The sequence below is a fragment of the Eretmochelys imbricata genome, chromosome 5 (assembly GCF_965152235.1).
Source record: "Eretmochelys imbricata isolate rEreImb1 chromosome 5, rEreImb1.hap1, whole genome shotgun sequence".
Classification (NCBI taxonomy): domain Eukaryota; kingdom Metazoa; phylum Chordata; order Testudines; family Cheloniidae; genus Eretmochelys; species Eretmochelys imbricata.
The window spans coordinates 78,422,386-78,445,932 of record NC_135576.1 but is presented as its reverse complement, the minus strand read 5'-3'; the positions used below and the strand labels follow the sequence as shown (position 1 = coordinate 78,445,932).

General features: G+C 40.7%; 1 protein-coding gene across 2 annotated transcripts in view; it reads left to right on the top strand.

The window, feature by feature from the left end:
- CEP120 (centrosomal protein 120) overlaps positions 1 to 23,547 on the top strand; it is a 77,194-nt gene that overhangs the window by 18,907 nt on the left and 34,740 nt on the right. The window contains exons 6-15 of one of the 2 annotated variants that reach the window (XM_077817376.1): positions 612 to 809; positions 2,534 to 2,761; positions 3,017 to 3,230; positions 8,635 to 8,812; positions 10,086 to 10,235; positions 11,187 to 11,369; positions 20,128 to 20,224; positions 20,313 to 20,462; positions 22,522 to 22,611; positions 23,018 to 23,110. In XM_077817376.1, the coding sequence (XP_077673502.1) occupies positions 612 to 809; positions 2,534 to 2,761; positions 3,017 to 3,230; positions 8,635 to 8,812; positions 10,086 to 10,235; positions 11,187 to 11,369; positions 20,128 to 20,224; positions 20,313 to 20,462; positions 22,522 to 22,611; positions 23,018 to 23,110 (1,581 nt within the window). The remainder of the gene's footprint in view (positions 1 to 611; positions 810 to 2,533; positions 2,762 to 3,016; positions 3,231 to 8,634; positions 8,813 to 10,085; positions 10,236 to 11,186; positions 11,370 to 20,127; positions 20,225 to 20,312; positions 20,463 to 22,521; positions 22,612 to 23,017; positions 23,111 to 23,547) is intronic. The other variant, XM_077817378.1, reaches the window with a different exon arrangement.

Sequence of the window (23,547 nt, the reverse complement as noted above, 5' to 3'; positions counted from 1 at the left end):
TTTGTAAGTTTCTCTTTCACAATGAAGAGATTGCATTACAGTACTTGTATGAGGTGAACTGAAAAATACTGTTTCTTTTGTTAATTGTTTTTACAATGCAAATATTTGTAAAAAATATAAAGTGAGCACTGTACACTTTGTATTCTGTATTGAAATAAATATATTTTAAAATGTAGAAAAATATCCAAAAATATTTTAAAAATTTCAATTGATATTCTCCTAACAGTGTGATTTACTTATGCAGTTAATCACTATTTTTTTGAGCTAATCGCGTGAGTTAACTGTGATTAATTGACAGCCCCAATACAAATTAAAGCTACCCCACAAGTAGTCCCATTGAAGTCTTTCAGATTGCATCTGGAGTAAAGTACCACGTAGCATGAGGAAGAGTGGCAGAATCTGGCCATTAATATGGAAATACTGACTCTCCATGTATACATATATTTTAAAACATTTTTGCAATCTGAGATTTAGGTTAGTTTGGTCTTCTGGAGTTTGAGACAGTTTTAGCTACAGTATTTATAACTCTAACCAGATGCTTGAAGGCAGCTGTAATTATTTGTGTTTAAAAAATATATATATATTAATTGACTTTTCTTCCCCACGCTTAGTTAATTCCTAGTACAATGAAACTTCCAGAACGACAGCCTGAGTTTTTCTTTTATTATTCGTTACTGGGAAATGATGTAACAAATGAACCCTTCACTGATTTAATCAATCCAAACTTTGAGCCAGAGAGAGCATCCGTTCGAATACGCAGTACTGTTGAAGTCCTTCAAGTTTATTTTTCTGCACAGCCAAAAATACAGGTAAATAGTTTCTTCTCGCCTACGGTAACCTATATTACGTATAATTCTATTCAGATCTAAACTTGCCAGTCTAGAACTTAAATGAAGTAGACTTCAAAATCAATAATGTTATATAGATTGCTAATCTTTTGTCTTGTCATGTTTAAGCTTATTGCGTAATATTTAAAAACCCCTCTTAGAGCTTGATTCTGCTCCTGTCAAAGTCAATAGAAAAATTGGCAAATGGAAGTAGGAGTGGTCCTAAGTGAGACAATTGATTAGAGAGTCACATAGCAGACATAATACATTTTGTCCTTTTTATTAGTCTGTTCTTTAAATGTGAAGCATAGAGCTGATTTTATAGGTTTTTTCCTGTTGTACATCTTCTCTACTGGACTATACAGTATTTTTTTTTTAATTTTATATTTTAAACCATTTTAATTGGTTTTAAATAATATTACTCTGTACCTAAAATTATTTCGGATTGTTGCATTTCACAATTGAATAGTATTTGTTTACAAAGAGTCTTTAAATTTATATTTCTGTAGATAAGACTGTGCTGAGCTGGCATATTAGAATTTAACCTTGATGACGTCCTGCCTTGATACAGAGTATTTTGTATGTCTGGCTTTTTTTTCTTTTTTCTTTATCATTTTAAAAGAACTAATGCTTATTGTAAAAACTTTGAAATAAGCATAGAGGCCTGGATCCTCATCTGGTCTGTACTGGTGTCACTCCATTGGTATGAATGGAACAATTCATCTGCTTAAAGTTAAGCACATACTTGCGTGCTTTGCTGAATGGATGTCAGAGTGCTTTGCACCATTCAAGGCCTTCATCATTTACTACAAAGGCATATTTATTGTTAAGGAAGATCAGATTTATTGATAGGGTTTAACAAAGACAAGAAAGAATAGCTGCTGTTTTTCTCCAGGGAAACTTTTGTTTGGTATATACATTAAAAAGGAGCTCATGTTGTGAGACTAGATATGCTTATGTGCACTTCTTAGGACCAGACTTTACTCCGGGTGTGCAAAGCAGCAAATTCTTCTTGAAATCAACAAGAGTTGTGTGCACATATTTGAGCACAGAATAGTAACCCTACGCCAGGAATTAAAGAGCTCTAGACTTCCCCTGGTAGTTCATAAAGTCTTTATTGTTAGGATAATACTTGAAGTATGTGGATGCATCCACATACTTCAACATACCTTTTTGCCTTTGTATATGGCTGTCTACGCAACGCAGCTTTTAGTGACGCAGCTGTGCTGCTACAGCCGTGCCGCTAAAAGGCGCACACTGTAGCCACTGTTCGTTGGCTCTCCTGCCAACAAAAAACTTCCACCTCCAACTTCTGCCGACAAAAGGCTGTTCACGCTGGCGCTTGTCATCGGCAAACCTTTTGTCTTTCGGGGGTGTGGGGTTTTATTTATTTTTTTTTTATCTTTCACTTGCCAGTGTAGACATAGGCTATGGCACTGTGGTGTAGATAATTGTGTATCTTGGCTATCTACTACAGTACCTGCTCTGAGAGAACCCTTGCCTAGGTTGATACAGAGATTTTAGGGTCTATTTACACCACTCCAGCCCTTTACTCAGCATAAAGAGACTGGAGGGGGCTGGATCTCACTCTTAATCTTTTATTTTCTTCACTCCTTTTTAGAAAGAGGTTCAGTTTCAGACATTGGCAGTGGGAGATACGTATTTATATCTCAAAGTTATTTTCTGAGCACTTCTTTTTACAATAGATCCATCTTTGCTGTGGGGACCAGTCTCTTGGAAGCACTGAAATACCACTAACTGGATTGCTGAAGAAAGGAAATGTGGAGATTGATCAGCACCCTGTGGCAGTTGAAGGGGCATTCAACCTTGTCCCACCAAATAGAGCCAAGCAAAAATTGCCACCATTGGCCTTAGATATGGCTCCTACTGTTGGGGTATCAGTAACCCTACAAAAGGAAGGCATAAATACCCAGGTACAATCCACTCATTTAGATTGTGATTCAGCTACTGTTCTAAAGATAAAAAATAAGTGACTTTGTTGAATCAGATTTTACATTTTAAATCATGAAAAGAAAAGCCTGAAAGAACAAGCTACAGTATATTTGTTACTCTTTTTACAGCTCTATCTCTGTTTTCCATGCCATAAGAGTAATCTTAAATTCTGTAAATATAGTACAGAGTTTTTCAGTGCGAACTATGATTAATAAGAAAATTTGTATTTTGTTCAGTCATTGATCCACTTAGACCTTCAGACTGAGCCAGAACACTCGCATAAAAGAGTTTTGTCTCCCACACGGGATAAAACAAAGAGCTCAGAGCAAAGATCTCAGAGCGCCCCTTCTGCCCCACTTCAGAATGGCCATTCTCCTCCCACAAAAGATGAAGCAACAGAGAGCGAAGTAGAAAGTCTTCAATATGACAGGGGCACAAAACTAAACAAAGGTAGGTGATTTATAATTATGAATATTGATCGGCATAAACCAACTATTCTTAAATGTTTTCATAGCACAACACGCAGATTACCTCCTGGACTCATCCTCTCCCATTTGTGATCGTATAAAAATATTGTTAGAGCATACCGGGGTGTAATCAGGAAGGCCAAGGCACGATTGGAGTTGCAGCTAGCAAGGGATGTGAAGGGTAACAAGAAGGGTTTCTACAGGTATGTTAGCAACAAGAAGAAGGTCAGGGGAAGTGTGGGACCCTTACTGAATGAGGGAGGCAACATAGTGACAGATGATGTAGAAAAAGTGGAAGTACTCAAAGCTTTTTTTTGCCTCGGCCTTCACAGACAAGGTCAGCTCCCAGACTTCTGCACTGGGCAACACAGTATGAGGAGGCGGTGAGCAGCCCTCGGTGGTGAAAGAACAGGTTAAGGACTGTTTAGAAAAGCTGGACATGCACAAGTCCATGGGTCCAGATCTAAAGCATCCAAGGGTGCTTAGGGAGTTGGCTGATGTGATTGCAGAGCCATTGGCCATTATCTTTGAAAATTCGTGGTGATCAGGGGAGGTCCCAGACAATTGGAAAAAGGCAAATATAGTGCCCATATTGAAGAAAGAGAACCCAGGGAACTGCAGACCAGTGAACCTCACGTCAGTCCCTGGAAAAATCATGGAGCAGGTCCTCAAGGAATCAATTCTGGAGGAGAGGAAGGTGGATCAGGAACAGTCAACATGGATTCACCAAGGGCAAGTCATGCCTGCCCAACCTGATTGCCTTCTATGATGAGATAACTGGCTCTGTGGATATGGGAGAAGTGGTAGATGTGATACATCTTGACTTTAGCAAAGCTTTTAGTACGGTCTCCCACAGTATTCTTGCCAGCAAGTTAAAGAAGTATGGATTGGATGAATGGACTGTAAGGTGGATAGAAAGCTGGCTAGATTGTCAGGCTCAATGGGTAGTGATCAATGGCTTGATGTCTAGTTGGCAGCCGGTATCAAGCTGAGTGCCCCAGGGGTTGGTCCTGGGGCAGGTTTTGTTCAACATCTTTGTTAATGATCTGGATGATGGGATGAATTGCACCCTCAGCAAGTTTGCAGATGACACTAAGCTGGGGAGATGGGGGAGAGGTAGATATGCTGGAGGGTAGGGATAGGGTCCAGAGGGACCTAAACAAAGTAGAGGATTGGGCCAAAAGAAATCTGATGAGGTTCAACAAGGACAAGTGCAGAGTCCTTCACTTAGGAAGGAAGAATCCAATGCACTGCTACAGACTAGGGACCGAGTGGTTAAGCAGCAGTTCTGCAGAAAAGGACCTGGGGAGTACAGTGGACGAGAAGCTGGATATGAGTCAACAGTGTGCTCTTGTTGCCAAGAAGGCCAACGGCATATTGGGCTGTATTAATAGGAGCATTGCTAGCAGATCAAGGGAAATGACTATTCCCCTGTATTCGGCACTGGTGAGGCCACACCTGGAGTATTGTGTCCAGTTTTGGGCCCCCCACTACAGAAGGGATGTGGACAAATTGGAGAGAGCCCAGTGGAGGGCAATGAAAATGATTAGTGGGCTGGGGCACATGACTTACAAGGAGAGGCTGAGGGAACTGGGGTTATTTAGTCTGTAGAAGAGAAGAGTGAGGGGGGATTTGATAGCAGCCTTCAACTAACTGAACGGGGATTCCAAAGAGAATGGAGCTAGGCTTTTTCTCAGTGGTGGCAGATGACAGAACAAGAAGCAATGGTCTCAAGTTGCAGTGGGGGAGGTCTAGGTTGGATATTAAGAAACACTGTTTTACTAGGAGGGTGGTGAAGCACTGGAATGGGTTACCTAAGGAAGTGGTGGAATCTCCATCCTTAGAGGTTTTTAAGGTCTGGCTTGACAAACCCCTGGCTGGGATGATTTAGTTAGTGTTGGCTCTGCTTTGAGCAGGGAATTAGACGAGATGACCTTCTGAGGTCTCTTCCAACCCTAATATTCTATGATTCTATATCCTTGTGGCAAATAAGAATTGTTTATGTGGAAAAAAATATTAGAGTAGTTAATGTATTCTAGCTGCCTTTTTAATGTGTGTTAGCAGCTGAAAATAAGTAGAAGAGCCAGCCCCAAGTGACCAGTGCACTGTAGACCACTAGTGGTCCATGGACAGCAGTTAGACCAGCAATGCCACGAATGTCTAAAGACCTTTCTCTGAATTTGGGAATTGGTGGGTTAGAGATTTTAGATAAAAATCTTTTAAGATACTTTCTTGAATTTGTTTGAAGAGTAGGTGAAAAGGTCTGACGTGAAAAAATACTTTAAATGGGGAAAGAGAGGAGGAGCGTAGGATATTTAACCCTGAAGTTCTATTAAGAGGGATTAGATTTAATTGATTTTTACTAAATATTGACCATTATGGAAGCCCCAGTCTTGGTTACTTGGCTAAGGTTGAGTTGAATTTTCCCATTTTCTACTGTGTGTGGAGGGAGTAGGAAGAAGAAGAAAAACCTATTGCCTTTTAAAAATCAGTTTTCTTGTCATCAGTAACTACAGTCATTATTGTACACTAATCATAACTGTGTGGTTATTGCATCCAGTCACTGCAGGGTAGAATGAAGGTGGATTTGGTGCCTTAATTATGCATTTCTATACTTGAATATATCTAGATTTCTTTTGAGTTAATCTTAACTCTGAATTACCTGGGTTTGCAATGCTTGATTTTGAGGTAATTCAACATCTCTGCAATTTGTTTTACTCTTAAGTTACTGATGTGTACTCATCCTTAACTCTGGGTTTACATAGTTTTTGTCAGGGAATCAACCAGAATGAATTGAGTTATTTTACTAAATAAAATAACCTAAACTACTTCGGACAAAACAAATGAAGGGGGGAAAAATACATTTTTTTAATAGGTACGGTTCTTGATTTTTATTTTCTCACTCACTAACTCACATCACTTTTCCCCAGTCCCTGGTGCAAAATAATAAGACCTTATTGTAACAAAACAATATGAACATTTGCTTTTATACGTGTTCTAAAGCTGGCTGGAGTTCTTTGCAATTTGGACAAAAATGGAAACACAATGTTCATGACTTTTTTTGACCAGCTCAGTGAGTAATTACTTTCCCAATTGTACGCCACTTGGTGTCTGAGAACACATCTATGACTATAAATGTACATTAATTCGTCTGTAGATTACCTGGACAATACCAAGTACCGCAAACATAAAGCATTTTTGATATTGCCCAAACATTCAGCGATAGCATAAAAACAGACAAAGGAGTCCCAACAAGGGTGTGGGTGGGGTGATCCAACAGGGATATTTGTATTTAATAAAATAAAAATCAAAGAACAAAGCCCAGAAGAGACAGTGACACTGTCTGTTGACTATTACTCAAGAGTTCTCAAAGAGTCCAAAGAGGCATATTAGTCAAGCAATATGATTGGCGAAACATCCCAAGACAGTGGAATTAACAAGGACTCAAGTTTATTTGCTAAATGGCTTCTTGTTTCTTGGCTTTCTGGGAATGGTCCTATACCATACTACAGGGGGGAAACTCTGGGTCTCGATTCTGCTCCCTTTATTCAGGCAATAGCCCTTTAATCGTTAATAGAGTTTCTGTAAGAAAAGTCAGCAGGATTGGGCCCTTAATGTGAAACATAAAAAGGGAAAAAATCATGAGCACAGGAGTCAATCTATAGTTATGAGGGAAACTGCAGGGTTGTATTTGCTGGCTGGTGGTTTTTTTTTGTTTTTTATAATAGACATTTTTGCAAGGGTGGAAGTAGTTTATTCCTAAGTCATTTCACAATTATCTTTCAGAGCTGATGGTTGAATCTTGCAAAGAAGTTAACAAACAAGAGTGAAGGGCTAGCAGTTTTCAAATCTCAGAGCAGAGCAAAGTCATCTTTACAGTCAGAGCTGCAAAATTCATGTAATGCTCACTAATGTTCAGTCATAGAGAACTCTAATCAATGCAACTCTGTTTAAAAACTGAAAATAGATGTATTTGTTTCCATATACCCCTGAAAATGTCAACTTTTTTGCTTAGATTCATTCTTTAAAATTGTAAGTTGTTACAGATTTGTAATGTGTGTCATGACCTCTGATTCCTGTCCGGTCATTTTGGCTACATAGTGCAATTAATGAATCTTTTCAATAAAGGGTAAAATACTAGATTTTTTTAACTGCCCTCAAACTGTTTTCAGTGGATCCCTCTATATATTGAATAGCGTATTTTGAAAGCCATCATATTTAGCTTTCTCCTGTACCTTTTTTATATTGCTACTTTTAATGCTACAAAACACCAGCTAGCAGAAGATGGATGAGTTTTTCTTTATTTTACCTCTTTATTAGTATGAGACCCATCTTCAAAAATATGACAGAAAATTGCACCAGATTTGAAAGACCAAAAGCAGAAGAACCAGTGTTTAAGGATATGCTGTAGTAACAAAATTAGTTTCAATTATAAAAGATAACCCTGTCACTATCTTAGATCATAAAATAGGTTGAGGAGTGAATAAACATATCTTTTGAGATTTGAAGAAGCCATGCCTTGGTAGTCTCATTCATCAAACCCACAACTTGACCTGCTGTCAGCTCCCTGGAGAAGCATTTGGAAAGGTAGCATGTAGATGGTAGGGCATGGACTGGAACTCAGGAGGCCTGGCTGGCCGGCTGCTGGATCTTGGGCAAGACACACAATCTTTCTGTGCCTCAGTTTTCCCACCTGTAAAATGGAAATAAAACTTCTCTGAAGTGCTTTGAGATCTGAGGATGAAAAGTTCTATATAAGAGAGAGGCATTATTACTTAATCTAAGAACTTTCATTTCACACCCAGGGCAAGCCTGAGAGTTTGCTTCTTTCCAAGCAAAGGATCTACCCAGACTATTTATCTGATACTTCATCCCTTCAAGGAAAGCTTTTACAATCTGTCCATCTATTTTCCTTGGTAATTTGCATGTGGCTAACATGCTATTTTATTGTACATACTTACTAAACTCTTAATAGGTGGTTTTTTACAAGTTTTGATGCTCCCTAAAATCTAAAATTAGTGCCAAAAGACCCTCTTCTTTACCTGTTTTGTCAAATTGAATATACTTACCAGTGCTATAAGTAATGAATGCCCATTTTAAAGTGGATGGTAAAGTAGCCTCCCATTTGATATATCTTCTCATACACACTGTAAAGCTATGATCATATGGGATTTTATCTTTCCAAATGGTTTTCTCTACTTGAAAAGTAGTAACTTAAAAATTGGAATGCCATTTCTCACATCTAATGTAATTTAGATTGTAGAGTGTTTCAGAGTGGCAACCTGTCTGTTCCCATTTAAAGTGCCAGGCATGTCATTGTATCATGTATAAATAATGTTATTTTGGAAAAAATGGAGGATAAAACACCTTGTATTTTGTATTTTCAGCCTTGAATGCTCTAGCACCTGTTTCTCAGTCCCACCCCGGAGCTGCGTCCAATGCTTCTGAGTCTGCTTCGGGGCAAAAAATTGCAGTTCCAGCAGCATCGCATCATTTTTGCTTTTCAATAGATTTACAGAGTATTCACAATCTAGAGGCTGGGTTTCCAGTCAATTGCATTTTAAGGTATGATATATTTTAGCTGATGACCTTACTGTAAGAAAGGGTATTGGGTTTTGTTTTGTTTTTTGTTTTTGTCCCTCTTCCACCCCCATTTTAAAAAACTACACACGGTTTGGAATATTGGTAGCACAGGCAACCTGATGCCTTCTCAAGTAGCAGCCTTTCAGTGGTGGGCAAAACACTTTGAAGAGTTAGGGTTGCTCATAACAAATGAAAGTTGAGAGAGTTCTAGTAGTGTATAAAACATAGTATGTACTTATATTGGATTTTCCGATTGTGCCTATCACTTGAAAATTTCAGACCATGTGATATAGACTGTCACTCAACCCTAAGAAAAGAAAGGAAGATTGTTTGTTTCTTAGGTTCAAGTCATTTTTAGGCTCGAGTGGGATCTTCTGGATTGTAAGGGAACACACCTTCCCACCTAATTTCTAAATGGAAGAAGAGGTAGAGAAAATGCACTCCAGTACAGCAGATCTCAAATTGTCATCGTGCATCACATGTGAGCATTTCTTTTAGTAGTTAAGACAAAGAATATTTTTTGCCTATTTAGTATATTCCAAAATAATTGTGCTGATGACAGAGATGATTTTTCCTCAAAGACCCAAAGAGCAAACAAATATTCTAACTAACAAGTTGATATGCATCATCAGTTACATTTTCAGTGAAGGTCTAAACTAACTTTTTAAACAGCAGTATTTACATACACAACCAGAGAAAGTTGGACTTTCATCAGCAGCAGGAGCTTAAGCAGCTTTTTCAAATACAGATCTGGAATGGAGTAGAAATCTAAATTTCTTAGTGGCTTGTGGGGTTTTTTTTGTTTGTTTAAGGGCTTATTGTTTTCAGGGTTTGAATGTAATTGTTTGTAGGTAACATCCAATTTAAATACTTGTTGATATCTGCAATCTAAGTCAGATATGAAAATTCCTTTTCCCCCACATCCTTACAGAAACTAGATGCTATAGAAGGCTAAAATGTTAAATATAACTTTCATAGTCCTGAAGATTAGCAATAACTATAAAGGGCACTTGTGTTCAAATGACAATAAACTTTGGCTCTGACTCTGCTGTTAACATAAATGGGAGCTGCTGAACATCAAGGGCCAAATTCTGATGTTGGATATGCTTGTACAACTGACATCTGCACATGTATATTCCAAAAGTAGAGTTTGGTCCTAACCTTCTCGCGTCATCAACTGATGATGATTTTCCTTGACTTTCTTGCCTATAAGAATATGACGAGTTCAATTTTGCCTTTTCTATTTTCTCATTAGGTACTCGTATCCATTTTTTGGTAGTGCAGCACCTATTATGACAAACCCTCCTGTAGAAGTGAGAAAAAACATGGAAGTTTTTCTACCCCAGTCCTATTGTGCATTTGATTTTGCAACTATGCCTCATCAGCTTCAGGACACCTTCTTCAGGTAGCACTTGTATTTTTATTTTATTACACGAAGCATTATTTAACTGTTTTTAATATAGAAAATATTTGTAAATCCTAAGCTTTTTAATTTAGTGTCTTAGAATAATTTGTGTAAAAGAGAAATCCAGCAGTTAGTAACCAAGAATACCTAAGATGATATTTTTCTTGCCATTTGAGGCTGTATAGTCTAGCATATAAGGATCAGATTGTGCAAACTTTACTCATATTTGTGAACATTTACTTAAACAGGAAATGTGGTGATATCAATTGGAGCATCTGTTTGGGTAAATTCTTATCAAAGTAAAGGCTACATGATGTAGCCTGGAAAAAAAACAGTTTTGCTTTTGCAGAATCATAGTAAGTTTTCTAGGTGTGTAACCTACGCTAGCTGGACTTGGAGTCTGGCAATCAAACTAGCCATAACCTGTGAAACATAGTTGCTGTAAGGATTAGAAAAATGAAATTGTTTGTAGTGGAATGTTTCCCCACTACATTGCTCCTTTTCTGTAGGCATGTGAATAAGGTGGAGAATAGCTTTCATACATACTACCACCATAAAGCCTAAAACAAAGTGGCATTTTGGAAAGAAGGGTAGAGGAGAGAGGTTTTGTAGATGCAGTAAATAAATCATGATTGGCATTTTCAGAAATGGAAAAGGCCTATAAGATCATCCAATCCATCACCATGTCAGTGCAGGATTGTTCTCTGTATAGAAACTGGGACAGGGTAGCGATCTAGCCAAAGTGACGGAATGAAGGAGAAGATGCAGAGTTGTGAGTCAGCCTTTTTCCTGTGGGAATGAAAGGTATCAAGGGTATATTTATGCTGTAGTAAGAATGAGCTAGATTGGTTTGGGAAGTTATTTCTGTAAGTTATTTCTTGCTTTTCCATGTAGGTGAATGTTATCTTTTTGTCTGGCCTACTGATACTAAAATACTCTTCTGTATTTCAGGTTACCACTGCTGGTTGAATTGTGGCACAAAGATAAAATGACTAAAGACATACTTCTAGGAGTTGCCAGGCTGCAGCTTTCAAATGTTTTGGGCTTGGAAAAAACCCGATTCTTGGGTACTAATGGTGAACAGTGTTGGCGTCAGACCTGTAGTGAAACAGTTGGTGTTATGGCAGCACAAGGGTAAAACCTTTTTTAAAAAAAAAAAATATATATATATATATATATATATATATATATAGTTTGCATTACAGCATGTCTTACCTTTTTAATTTTATTTGTTTAATATTTTCTTCTGATAAAAGATTTCCTTCCTCCCTCTATTTACCCCTTATCCTACTTTGAAAACCTTTTACTCTTAACTTACATTTAAATCATTAGGTCAGATGCTTGAAAGAGATAGAACTTTACATTCATTGAATTTTATGAATAACTGTGATACATACTGTCATGGTATTGGGTTGATTTTTTTTTCCATGTTTTAACAACTTTACAGAATTTCTATATAGAAAAATGTACCTATTATAACTTGATATTCAAAGTGCTGTAGAAACTTAAAGTATTGCTGAAATTTCTGGTAAAATTTGAAAATAGGTAAGAAATGTATGACTGTCCAAAGAAATATTCAGTTGAGCTGCTCTTTGAAGGGATTCTATCATCCTTGTAGGTCAGATTGGGCCCCCAACTTAAATTTTTGTAAAACCAAGCCCTGGTCTACACTACAAGTTTAGGTGGAATTTAGCAGCGTTGAACCAGATTTAACCCTGCACCCATCCACACAACGAAGCCATTTTTGTCGACTTAATGGGCTCTTAAAATCCACATCTGTACTCCTCCCCAATGAGGGGATTAGCACTGAAATCTACATCGCCAGGTCGAATTTGGGTTAGTGTGAACGCAATTCAACGGTATTGGCCTCTGGGAGCTATCTCAGAGTGCTCCATTGTGACCACTGTGGACAGCGCTCTCAACTTGGCTGCACGGGCCAGATAGACAGGAAAAGCCCTGCAAACTTTTGAATTTCATTTCCTGTTTGGCCAGTGTGGCAAGCTGATCTGCACAAGTGACCGTGCAGACATCATCAGCAGAGGTGACCATGGAGACCCAGAATTGCAAAAGAGCTCCAGCATGGACCGAATGGGAGCTCCTGGATCTGATCGCTGTATGGGGAGATGAATCTGTGCTATCAGAACTCCATTCCAAAAGATGAAATGCCAAGATATTTGAAAAAATCTCCAAGGGTATGAAGGACAGAGGCTATCACAGGGACCTGCAGCAGTGCCCCATGAAACTTAAGGAGCTTTGGCATGCCTACCAAAAAACCCAAGAGGCAAACGCCCGCTCGGGGTCAGAGCCCCAGTCATGCCGCTTCTGTGATGAGCTGCCTGCAATTCCAGGGGGTGCCCCTACCACTGCCCCACCCCTGTATGTGGACTCCTGCAAGGGGGGAAGTCTAATGCCAACAGGGATGAGGATTTTGGGGATGAGGAAGATGATAGCGCACACCAGGCAAGTGGAGAAACCGTTCTCCCCAACGGCCAGGAACTGTTTATCACCCTGGATCCAATACCCTCCCAAGCCGGGCTCCCGGACCTTGAAGACTGAGAAGGCAGCTCTGGTGAGTGTACCTTTGTAAATATAATACACCGTTTAAAAGCAAGCGTGTTTAATGATTACTTTGCCCTGAAGACTTGGGATGCATTCGCGGCCAGTACAGCTACTGGAAAAATCTGTTAGCATGTCTGGGGACGGGGCGGAATTTCTCCAGGGACATCTCAATGAAGCTGTCCTTGAGGTACTCCCAAAGCTTTTGCAAAAGGTTTCTGGGGAGGGCAGCCTTATTGCGTCCTCAATGGTAGGACACTTTTTACCACAGCAGGCCAGTAGCTTGTAGTCTGGAATCATTGCATAAGAAAGCATGGCAGCATGTGGTCCAGGTGTTTGCTGGCATTCAAGCAACATCTGTTCTTTATCTCTCTTTGTTATCGTCAGGAGAGTGATATCCCTCATGGTCACCTGGTTGAAATAGGGGAATTTTATTCAGGGGACATCAGAGGTGGCTGTTCCTGCTGGGCTGTTTGCCTGTGGCTGAAAAGAAATTATCCCCAGTGTTAGCCATGTGGTGGGGGGAGGGGTGAAGCGATCATCCCAGAGAAGTGTAAGTGTGTGTGAGTGTACGCGCGCGGGAGGGGGGTTAGTTGGGTTTGTGCTGCATGTTAACCCAAAAACATCAGCCCCTCCTTTTTTAAATGGCCAATGTGTCAATTTTCAATTTTACTCTCCCTTTTTTTCCCTCCCACAGCTGCAAATGTTTCAGCGCTGTGACTAGCATCTCCGTCCCAGAGGCTAGCGCAGATAAGAAGACGAAAAAACACACTCGCGATGAAATGTTCTTTGAGCTCATGCAGTCCACCCAAACTGACAGAGCCCAGCAGAATGTGTGGAGGCAGACAATGGCAGAGTCCAGGAAAGCACAAAATGAACGCGAGGGCAGATGGCTGGAGCAACAGGAGAGGTGGCGGCAGCGTGATGAAAGGAGGCAGGATGCAATGCTGAGGCTACTGGAGGATCAAACTGATATGCTCCAGTGTATGGTGGAGCTGCAGGAAAGGCACGGACTGCCACTGCAGCCTCTGTGTAATCAACCGCCCTCCTCCCCAAGTTCCATAGTCTCCTCACCCAGATGCCCAAGAATGCGGGGGGCGGGAGAGTCTCTGGGCACCCAATCACTCCACCCCAGAGGACTGCCCAAGCAACAGAAGGCTGGCATTCAATAAGTTTTGAAGTGCAGAGTGGCCTTGTCCTTCCCTCCTCCACCACCCCTCCCAGGCTACCTTGGCAGTTATCCCCCTATTTGTGTGACGAATTAATGAAGAATGCATGAATTTGAAACAACAATGACTTAATTGCCTCTGCAAGTGGTGATCAAAGCAGGGGCGGGCGGTTAGCTTACAGGGAAGTAGAGTGAACCAGGGGAGCGGGTTTTCATCAAGGAGAAAGAAACAGAACTGTCACACCGTAGCCTGGTCAGCAATGAAACTGGTTTTCAAAGCTTCTCTGATGTGCAGCATGTGCCCTGCTGTGCTCTTGTAACCGCGCTGGTGTCTGGCTGCATGTAATCTGCTGCCAGGAGATTTGCCTCAACTTCCCACCCTGCCATAAACGTCTCCCCTTACTCTCACAGATATTGTGGAGCACACAGCAAGTAGTAATAACAATGGGAATATTGGTTTCGCTGAGGTCTAACCGGGTCAGTAAACTGCGCCAGCTTTTAAACGTCCAAATGCACATTCTACCACCATTCTGCACTTGCTCAGCCTATAGTTGAACAGCTCGTGACTACTGTCCAGGCTGCCTGTGTATGGCTTCATGAGCCATGGCATTAAGGGGTAGGTTGGTTCCCCAAGGATAACTATAGGCATTTCAACATCCCCAACAGTTAGTTATTTTCTGGTCTGGAAAGTAAGTCCATTGCTGCAGCTGTTCATACAGACCAGAGTTCCTGAAGATGCAAACGTCATGTACCTTTCCCAGCCATCCCACGTTGATGTTGGTGAAAAGTCCCTTGTGATCCACCAGTGCTTGCAGCACCGTTGAAAAGCACCCTTTTGCTTTATGTACTGGCTGACTTGGTGGTCCGGTCCCAAGATGGGGATATGGGTTCCATCTATGGCCCCACCACAGTTAGGGAATCCCATTGCGGCAAAGCCATCCACTATGAACTGCACATTTTCCAGAATCACTACCCATGATAGCAGCAGCTCAGTGATTGTATTGGCTACTTGGATCACGGGAACCCCCACAGTAGATTTGCCCACTCCAAATTGATTCCCGGCTGACCGGTAGCTGTCTGGCATTGCAAGCTTCCAGAAGGCTATCACCACTCGCTTGTCAACTGTGAGGGCTGCTCTCAGCTTGGTGGTATTGCGCTTCAGGGCAGGGGAAAGCGAGTCACAAAGTTCCATGAAAGTGCCTTTATGCATGCGAAAGTTTCGCAGCCACTGGGAATCATCCCAGACCCGCAACACTATGTGGTCACACCAGTCTGTGCTTGTTTCACGGGTCCAGAATCTGCGTTCCATGGCACGAGCCTGTCCCATTGCCACCAGGATGTCCAAATTGTTGGGGCCCGTGCTTTGAGAGAAGTATGTGTCCATTGTCTTCATCACTCTCGTCACTGCGCTGCCATCGCCGCCGCCTCCTGCTTTTGCAGGTTCTGATTCTGCATATACTGCATGATAATGTGCGAGGTGTTTACAATGCTCATAACTGCCGTGGTGATCTGATCGGGCTCCATCCTTGCCGTGGTATGGCATCTGCAGGAGTGCAGAGTGGCAGCATAAGCAGTCGTTCAGTGACAATGGTTTGCAGATCTACTGCACCGTCTGCTGCCAGGACCCAACAGTTGAGTGGGCTGCATGCTTGCCGTGTTCTGGGGAGACAAGAGCAGCCGAGCAGTGTTGCAGCGGAAGCGGCCCTGCGAGACCAGCAGGAGAGCAGAGTGGCTGACGACCTGCGAGGTGGATTCATGAGCGTAGAAGAGCAGAGTTGAAGCGGGAGCCTATGAGAGACAATATGGAGAAATTCGTAATTGAGACAAGAGCAGGAGAGTAGAGTGGTAGCAGAAGCGGTGGTTCAATGACAACAGTTAACAGTGCTACTGCACTGTCTGCTGAAAGCAGTTTGGTGCCCACATGAAAAAAAGGCGCAAAACGATTGTCTGCTGTTCTTTTCACAGAGGGAGGGCGACTGACGACATGTACCCAAAATCACCTGCAACAATGTTTTTGCCCCAGCAGGCATTGGAGCTTAACCCAGAATTCCAATGGGCAGTGGAGACTGCGGGAACTATGGGATAACTATCCACAGTGCAACGCTCCAAAAGTAGACGCTAGCCTCGGTACTGTGGATGCACTCCGCCGACTTAATGCGCTTAGTGGGAACCCACACAATCGACTGTATAAAATTGCTTTCTAAAAATCAACTTCTATAAATTCAACCTAATTTCATACCCCAAGATTTCACATACCCCAAGATTTCACAAAACTGATTGGAAAGCCAATATAAATATTTCTTGTAATTTGTATATAAATAAACGTTCCCTTCTGGTGCTGTACAAATGATAGTACTAGAGTATGAGAAACTGAAACTTAAATTGACTGACTGTCGTTTTCCAAGTTAAGAAATGCAAAGATAATCAGAACAAATAGTGAAAAGTAAATTTAGATTTATCTTTTTTTAATAATCTGAAGTGGTGTTAGTAACGTGAGGATATTTTGAAAAATAAAAATATTTTAGGACCGTGTCCCTATTAATATCTGTAGACTATAAATATATTGAGAATCATGGACAGTTTCTCAGTATTGCATTAAGTCACATTTTTCTTTTGCCTGGGAAACAGGCAGTTGGACAACAGTAACTTCAGGCACCATTAAGAGAGTGACAGAGCTGAAAATTCCCACTAATTTATTTGTTTGGACAAGTTATGTTTTAAAAATGTTGTGGCTTTTACCTCCTGGAAATAACGTAGCCTATAGCTGGATGTAGTTTTTTCAGATCCAGCTGTAAACACAGCTGCATCCTCCTTCCATGCAAGTTATTAGGTCTGGGTCTGTTCTTAGCTGACAAAACATAGGCTGTAATTGTTGTTGGCTTTTTTCTCTTTCCCTACTTTGTTTGTTTGTTTGTTTGTTTTTAAATTAGGATAAATACATCTTGGATTGCTCTTTTCATTTTGGAACATATTATTCTTTTAAAACTTCCCAGCTTGAGGCTGCCTGCCTAAAATGAATGTCACTTCCTCAGTATGAAACTTCAGAGTTATTATGATCAAAGCTTACAAACCTTTATATGTTTGTAATCTTGGGTGACTACAGAGAAGGAGTAGTAAAGTAAAATCCATTCATTGAGGCCTTCATTCAGGAAAGCACTTAAGCCTATGCTTAACTTTAAATATGTGCTTAAATCCCATTGACTTCAATGCAAATTAGCTGTATGCTTGAGTGCTTTCCTGAATCAGAGTGCACGAGGTTTCATTTAGGTGTCCTAAATCAGTATTGTGATCTATAAGAAACTCAGCAGGAGTTTGTTAGACAGTGTCCTTTAGAGGACTTTCTAATAGTACAATAACTTATTAGAAATTCTCACATTTAGGGGCCTCAACCTTTACACATTATATAAAGTCTCAGTGAAATCAATGGGAGTTTTGCCATTAACTTCAGTAAGGCAAGGATTTCACCCCTAGTTTGTAAATGTAACCGTATGTGTAGCTCTTTGCAGGATCATGGTCTAAATTATGACTTCCTTTATAGAATCAAATGGACTTTTCCACAAGAGCGAAAATTTCTGTTCAAAATGAAACACATGGCAATATTGTACAAAACTTAATCACTAATAGATGACACTTTCAAAAGTGTAATTAGCATATATTTTTACTGTGCAGTGAATTTTAGATACACTCTCATTTGACATAAAGTGTTCATTATTAGTACTACATGTTAATTTGATCATGTTCAAAGAGAGAATTTACCTTAACATCTCATCTTTTTATGTAAACTACTTACATTTAATATAACCTAGCAAAATAAAAATATTTTTGAATTTGTTTTCAGAAAATCAGAAGTTTAGACAATTCTGAGAAATTAATTTAATATATGCTTGCTTACTCCACTCTCAAATGTAGTTAACTTTTTCCCTTGGAAAATAGAATATAACATAGGTGTAGTTTGACCTTTATATTTTCGGGGGCAGCTCCAGATAAGGTCAGTGGGGCGCGAGGGGGAATTCTGCACCTACCCAAGGCTTGCAGTTTGCCAGAGGTGGGATGGGAGAGGGGCAACATGCCCCCTGCCCTCCCCAAACTACGCCTCTGGAATATAGCTGTTTAAAACCTTTTAAAAATATTTCAGTATCTCTCTTTTTAAACAATGCTGAATAAAGAAGGACTTGGATCAGAACATTTGATCCATTTGTACATGGTGGGGGAGCAGAGAGATTCTGTGAGGATGCAGGGTCAGGAAAATTCTTCTAACCTTCCCTTGCAAGTTACTCCATGACCACTACTACATATTCAGGCCTTCAGCAGACTCTATAACTTTTTTATATGCCACCTTTTCCTGCAGGATTCAAATGGTAAATCAGCATTGTTGGCCACAAACACACACTGTACTAAAACAGCCCTTGATGTTAATGGTTGTTGCCTTCATGTCCACGGTGTCTATATGCATGCTTTTCTTATCTAAACATCCTCTTCTCATGTAAAAAAAACACTGGTTCCACTGCCTTCCACACCCAGAGGGATGGAGCAGGCAAAATTTTCTCCTTGGTTTAGTGGGCATCATTTATTCTCTGTGTACTCACAAATTGTAAAAAGTGCCTTTTTTTATTTCTAGAATAGTAAATCTCTTATTGAAGACACTTTGTTATTGTACTGAAACTGATATGCATTGTCATGAGACTCCCTAGATGGGGTTTAGATTTTCTTTATAGGATGTGGGAAGAAATAATTCCCCATTCTAAAGTGAGCATTAGGAACCTGCAAACTTCTCACTTGTGAATACATTCTGTATAAAACATATTTGAGACTGGGGCTTTGGAAGGAATAGCTCTCACTATCTCAGAGGAGGTAGCTGCTCTGATGAAACAAGAGGACAGTTAGTGAGAAAATGGTTGAGTTAAAATGTCAAGAGTTGAAAGTAGAAAAGATTGTTAAATTCAATGGGCAGGTGTATTGATTAAAAGAATAGTATTCAGGCATGTTGCTAAGTCAGAGGTGGGCAAACTGCGTCCCGCAGACCACATTTGGGCCGCGGGACCCTCCTGCCTGGTCCCTGAGCTCCTGGCCCGGGAGAATAGCCTCCGGCCCCTCCCCTGCTGTTCCACCTTCCCCGCAGCCTTCGCTCACTACGCTGCCAGCACAATGCTCTGGGCAGCAGCGCAGCTGCAGAGCCGCAGCCTGATCTGGTGCTCTGTGCTGCGCAGTGGCATGGCTGGCTCCCACTGGGCAGCACAGCTGCCTGTCCTGGTGCTCTGAGTGGCACGGCTGTAATGCCGCCAGCCGGGAACAGGGGTGGGGGGTGGATAGAGGGCAGCGGAGTTTGGGGTGGTGGTGGGCAGGTGAGTTTGGGGTGTGGATAGGGGTTGGGGCAGTCAGAGGTCCAGGGGGGCAGTCAGGAAGGAGGGGGAGGTTGGATGGGGTGACAGGGGGAAGTCAGGGGTGGGGTTCCCGGGGGCCATCAGGGGACAGGAAGCGGGGGAGGATGGATGGATGGAGCAGGGGTTCCTAGGGGGCCATCAGGGGACAAGGGGGTTGGATGGGCAAGGGTTCCCAGGGGACCATCAAGGGGCAAGGAGCAGGGGGGTCGGATAGGGGGCACAGCCTCCCCTAACCAGCCCTCCATACAATTTCAGAAACCCGATGTGGCCCTCAGGCCAAAAAGTTTGCTCACCCCTGTGCTAAGTAGTATACCGGTTATGTTAACTTTTTATAATTGATTTTTAAAAAGTTAGGCATACAATTGAATATAGGGTTCATGTAGTAAATTCAGTTGCAGAATACTTCGATCAAGTATATTTTTTCAGTTTGGAGATTTAAGATTGTAGCCCCAGTTGAAGGATTAAGTCTTTTTGTAGTGTTATGTATAATAAGTTTTCTTTTTTTCCGTGATTTTTTTCTAAGGAGCAACAAACAGTCTTAACTGTTCTTGAAACAGTGATAGATTGTGTACTTATTACTGTAAGTTCTGTAAATTAATAGTGTTTTAGCACTCACATACAGCATGCTATGCTTTGGAAGAGATTCAAACAGACTACACTGTAAACTTGAACGTTCAACCTTTTAGCCTTGCTGTTCTACACCACTTTGCCGTAAATGAACTACAATAAGTTTTTTTGGCAACTTCCAACAAAAATTAAAAAATAATCATTCTTATGTAATTTTTAGGACAAACAATAGGATAGCAGAACTTTCTTACACTGTGACTCTGGAAGATTATGGGCTTGTGAAAATGCATGAAGTTCTGGTATCGGATTCTTCTCAGGTAAATTATACATTAACCTAATCCTTTTTCTTTAAAGTTTCAATTAAAGTTAATGAAATAAGTAAAATTGCATTATTTTCATAATCAGTGTTTAGGTGCTGGGCAGCAGCAGGTCCCTCCGCCTCAGCCTCATCATGTCCCAGAAACGGAGCCAGAGCCACGAGAAACTCTTGAATACAAAGCAGCACTTGAGTTAGAAATGTGGAAGGAAATGCAAGAGGACATTTTTGAGAACCAGGTTCCTTTACCTATATTTTTATAACAAAATTCAGACTGCATCTCTGCTTTAGTCGACATTTAACAAAATGGGGAAAAATCATTAAACACATACTTTTTTTATTTTACTTTACTCGTAGTTTAAAAAAAAACCCAAACAATTCAGTTGGCTGATACAGGATCATGTGACAGAGCTTTTCTTACTGGTCAGTAGTAGGTTACTTCTTGATCACCTAGCAATAGACTGAAGTAGGTTTTTATGATCCTATGAGCTAAAACAGCGTTTCACAAACTATGGGTCACGACACCCCCCCCCCCCCAAAAAGAGTACCAGAGGGTTTGTGGGATGTTGGGGGAGGGAGAAGGAAGGTATTGGAGAGAGGGGGCTGATGTATGTTTCCACCCTCCAATGTTTTTTTCTGCTACAATATCTCTGGAGGCGAGAGTGGGCCCTGGCTTTGTTTCCTCTCCCATGCACATAGAATCATAGGACTGGAAGGGACCTCGAGAGATCATCTGGTCCAGTCCCCTGCATTCATGGCAGACTAAGTATTCTCTAGACCATCCCTGACAGGCGTTTGTCTAACCTGCTCTTAAAAATCTTCAGTGATGGAGATTCCACAACCTCCCTAGGCAATTTATTCCAGGTTTGTTTGGTTCTTTTTTTTTGGCCATAATGTTACTCTGTTGACTCATTTTAGCTTGTGGTCCACTATGACCCCCAGATCCCTTTCCACAGCATTTCTTCCTAGGCAGTCATTCCCCATTTTGCATGTGTGCAACTGATTGTTCATTCCTAAGTGGAGTACTTTGCATTTGCCCTTACTGAATTTCATCATATTTACTTCAGACCATTTCTCAACATGGGTGGGGGGAGTGGCTGATATGGTGCATAAGATTGGGCTCTCTACCTGGGTTGGGTAGGTAGCACCTGGTGGAGACACCTGGCTCAGGGAAGATTCAGAGCATGTGACTAGCCACTGGGGGCAGGAAGGACAGGGCACAGGCAGCTGGGCAGGGGACACTGGTGCCAGCCACTGAGGAGGTAGGTGTACTGGGTGCTAGCTGCGGAGGGGCGGAGGAAAGGGCATTGGGCACCCAGCACCCGCTCCGACTGCTGAGTCTCAGTAGCTCTGCTTGCTCCCCCTCCTATCACTTTGGTGGTCTAAACATGATTTTTTGTGCTTCTAATTTTCAAACTGCCTACCTTGTAGATTCCTGGGGGCCATGTTAATAGAGGTGATCCCCGAGGAGGTCATTGGAGGAAAAAGTTTGGGAACCACTGACCTCAAATATATCCCTGAGAATATTTCTAAAAGATATACTAAAACGTATAGATTCTTGAGTTTTTAAACTTTATGAAATACTGTAAGCCCTCGAGTTGAAAAGATGACCACTGTTAGGTATTATCGTCTAACTTTCTCCCGTTATTCAACCTGCGTATTTTTTATTCTCTGTTAAAATCTACTGCTTAGGATTTCTTGTCCATTGCTGTCCTTCAGTTCATGAAGTCATTATATTTATATCATAGGCATTGTTTCAAGAATAGTGGTAATCATTCTTATAAATGATGACATGTTGCTTTTAAAAGAATTAAAAAAAAAAAAAGGACCCTACATTTAAGTAGGAATTTTTTTATCCTACTAAATATATAAAAAGATAATTATTGCATATCATGCTGTGTGTATGTTGTACTGCTAAATGCTATTAAAGTACAAAGATATTTCAATATCACTCTGTGTTACACTATTAAAGCAGATGCAGAGTGGCTCAACGTATTAAATAGTTTTAAAAAGTATTGTTCATGGCATCTTTCTACTAAAAGCCCTGCATGTTCAGTATCCTGCTCTCTCTACAGGTCAGATTTCCCTAGGAATTCTGCTTGTGTAAAATCAGAATATTTTAACTAAAATCTGCTATGTGGATCTGAGAACAGAATTTTGTTCTCATTCTTCAGGAAGACTCTCCTAAATAATTACTTCACAGCTGGCTAGCTGTGCATTTTAATTTTTTCTGTAGCCTTTGTTATTGACTTTCAAAGGTGAAGTGTATTTTTGTTTGTGGTTTTTTGTTTTTGTTAGCTAAAAAAGAAGGAGTTGGCTCACATGCAGGCACTTGCAGAGGAGTGGAAAAAAAGGGATAAAGAAAGAGAAGCATTAGTAAAGAAAAAGGTAAGGAAAGTGACCCGTACAAATGCTTTTGCAATATGATAACTGCAAACAAGACCATAGCTGGGGATGTGCGGCAGACAAAGTCCTTCTTTCAAACTACATCTAGAACAAAGGCCACTGTGCTACCAATCACGGTACTGAGGTAGTGTATTAGAAAGAGAAAAAGGATCTCTGCCATGCCATGTAATTTCTGTATTAGCTAGCTTTAATATGTGGAGATTTGACTTGCCTTGTGTATAGTATAGAAGTTCATCTCTAATTTCTGATCCTAATACATGCATGTTTTAAGTTTCATTACTGTTCTGTTATATAAATATTGGAGGATATATATCTGGAGCTCTGGGCTTATCTAAAATTGGGATTTTATTACAAGAAAAAAATCAAGAAATTGGTGCTTGTTTTTTAGGTCTCAGAATATACGAATTTGGAAGAACAACTTCAGAAAACCTTGACAGATTTAGAGAAGCGTGAACGACAGCTTGTCAGTGCAGAATCAGAGGTAAAAAATACTTATCAATATGTCAAAGAGAATGTTTAAATCCTGCATGTATATGTACTTTTTCTTGAGCTTTCCTCTGGCCCCCATTCTGGACTCTCCTAGCAGTATGGGTGGTTATGAGGACTTATCACCCCCAACATGAATATCATTCCATTTCATCAGCTTCTTTTGAAGTTTGTGGACAGAGATAAGAGTGCAGTTTTATTTCTGGTATCTGTTTGGCAACACTCTGCTTTCACCTAATTCACTTGTTCATTTGCGGTGATGGGAAATCTGAATTGTGTGACATCCGCAACAGTAGTATGTGTGCAGAGAAGATATCTGGCTAGGCTGTAGATGACACTGGAAATATTCTTGGGGAAAGATTGAGGTCATAGTTAATGTTTTGCATTACAGTGCAAGTCAAATGAATTTGGTGAGTGTATTACATACCTGCA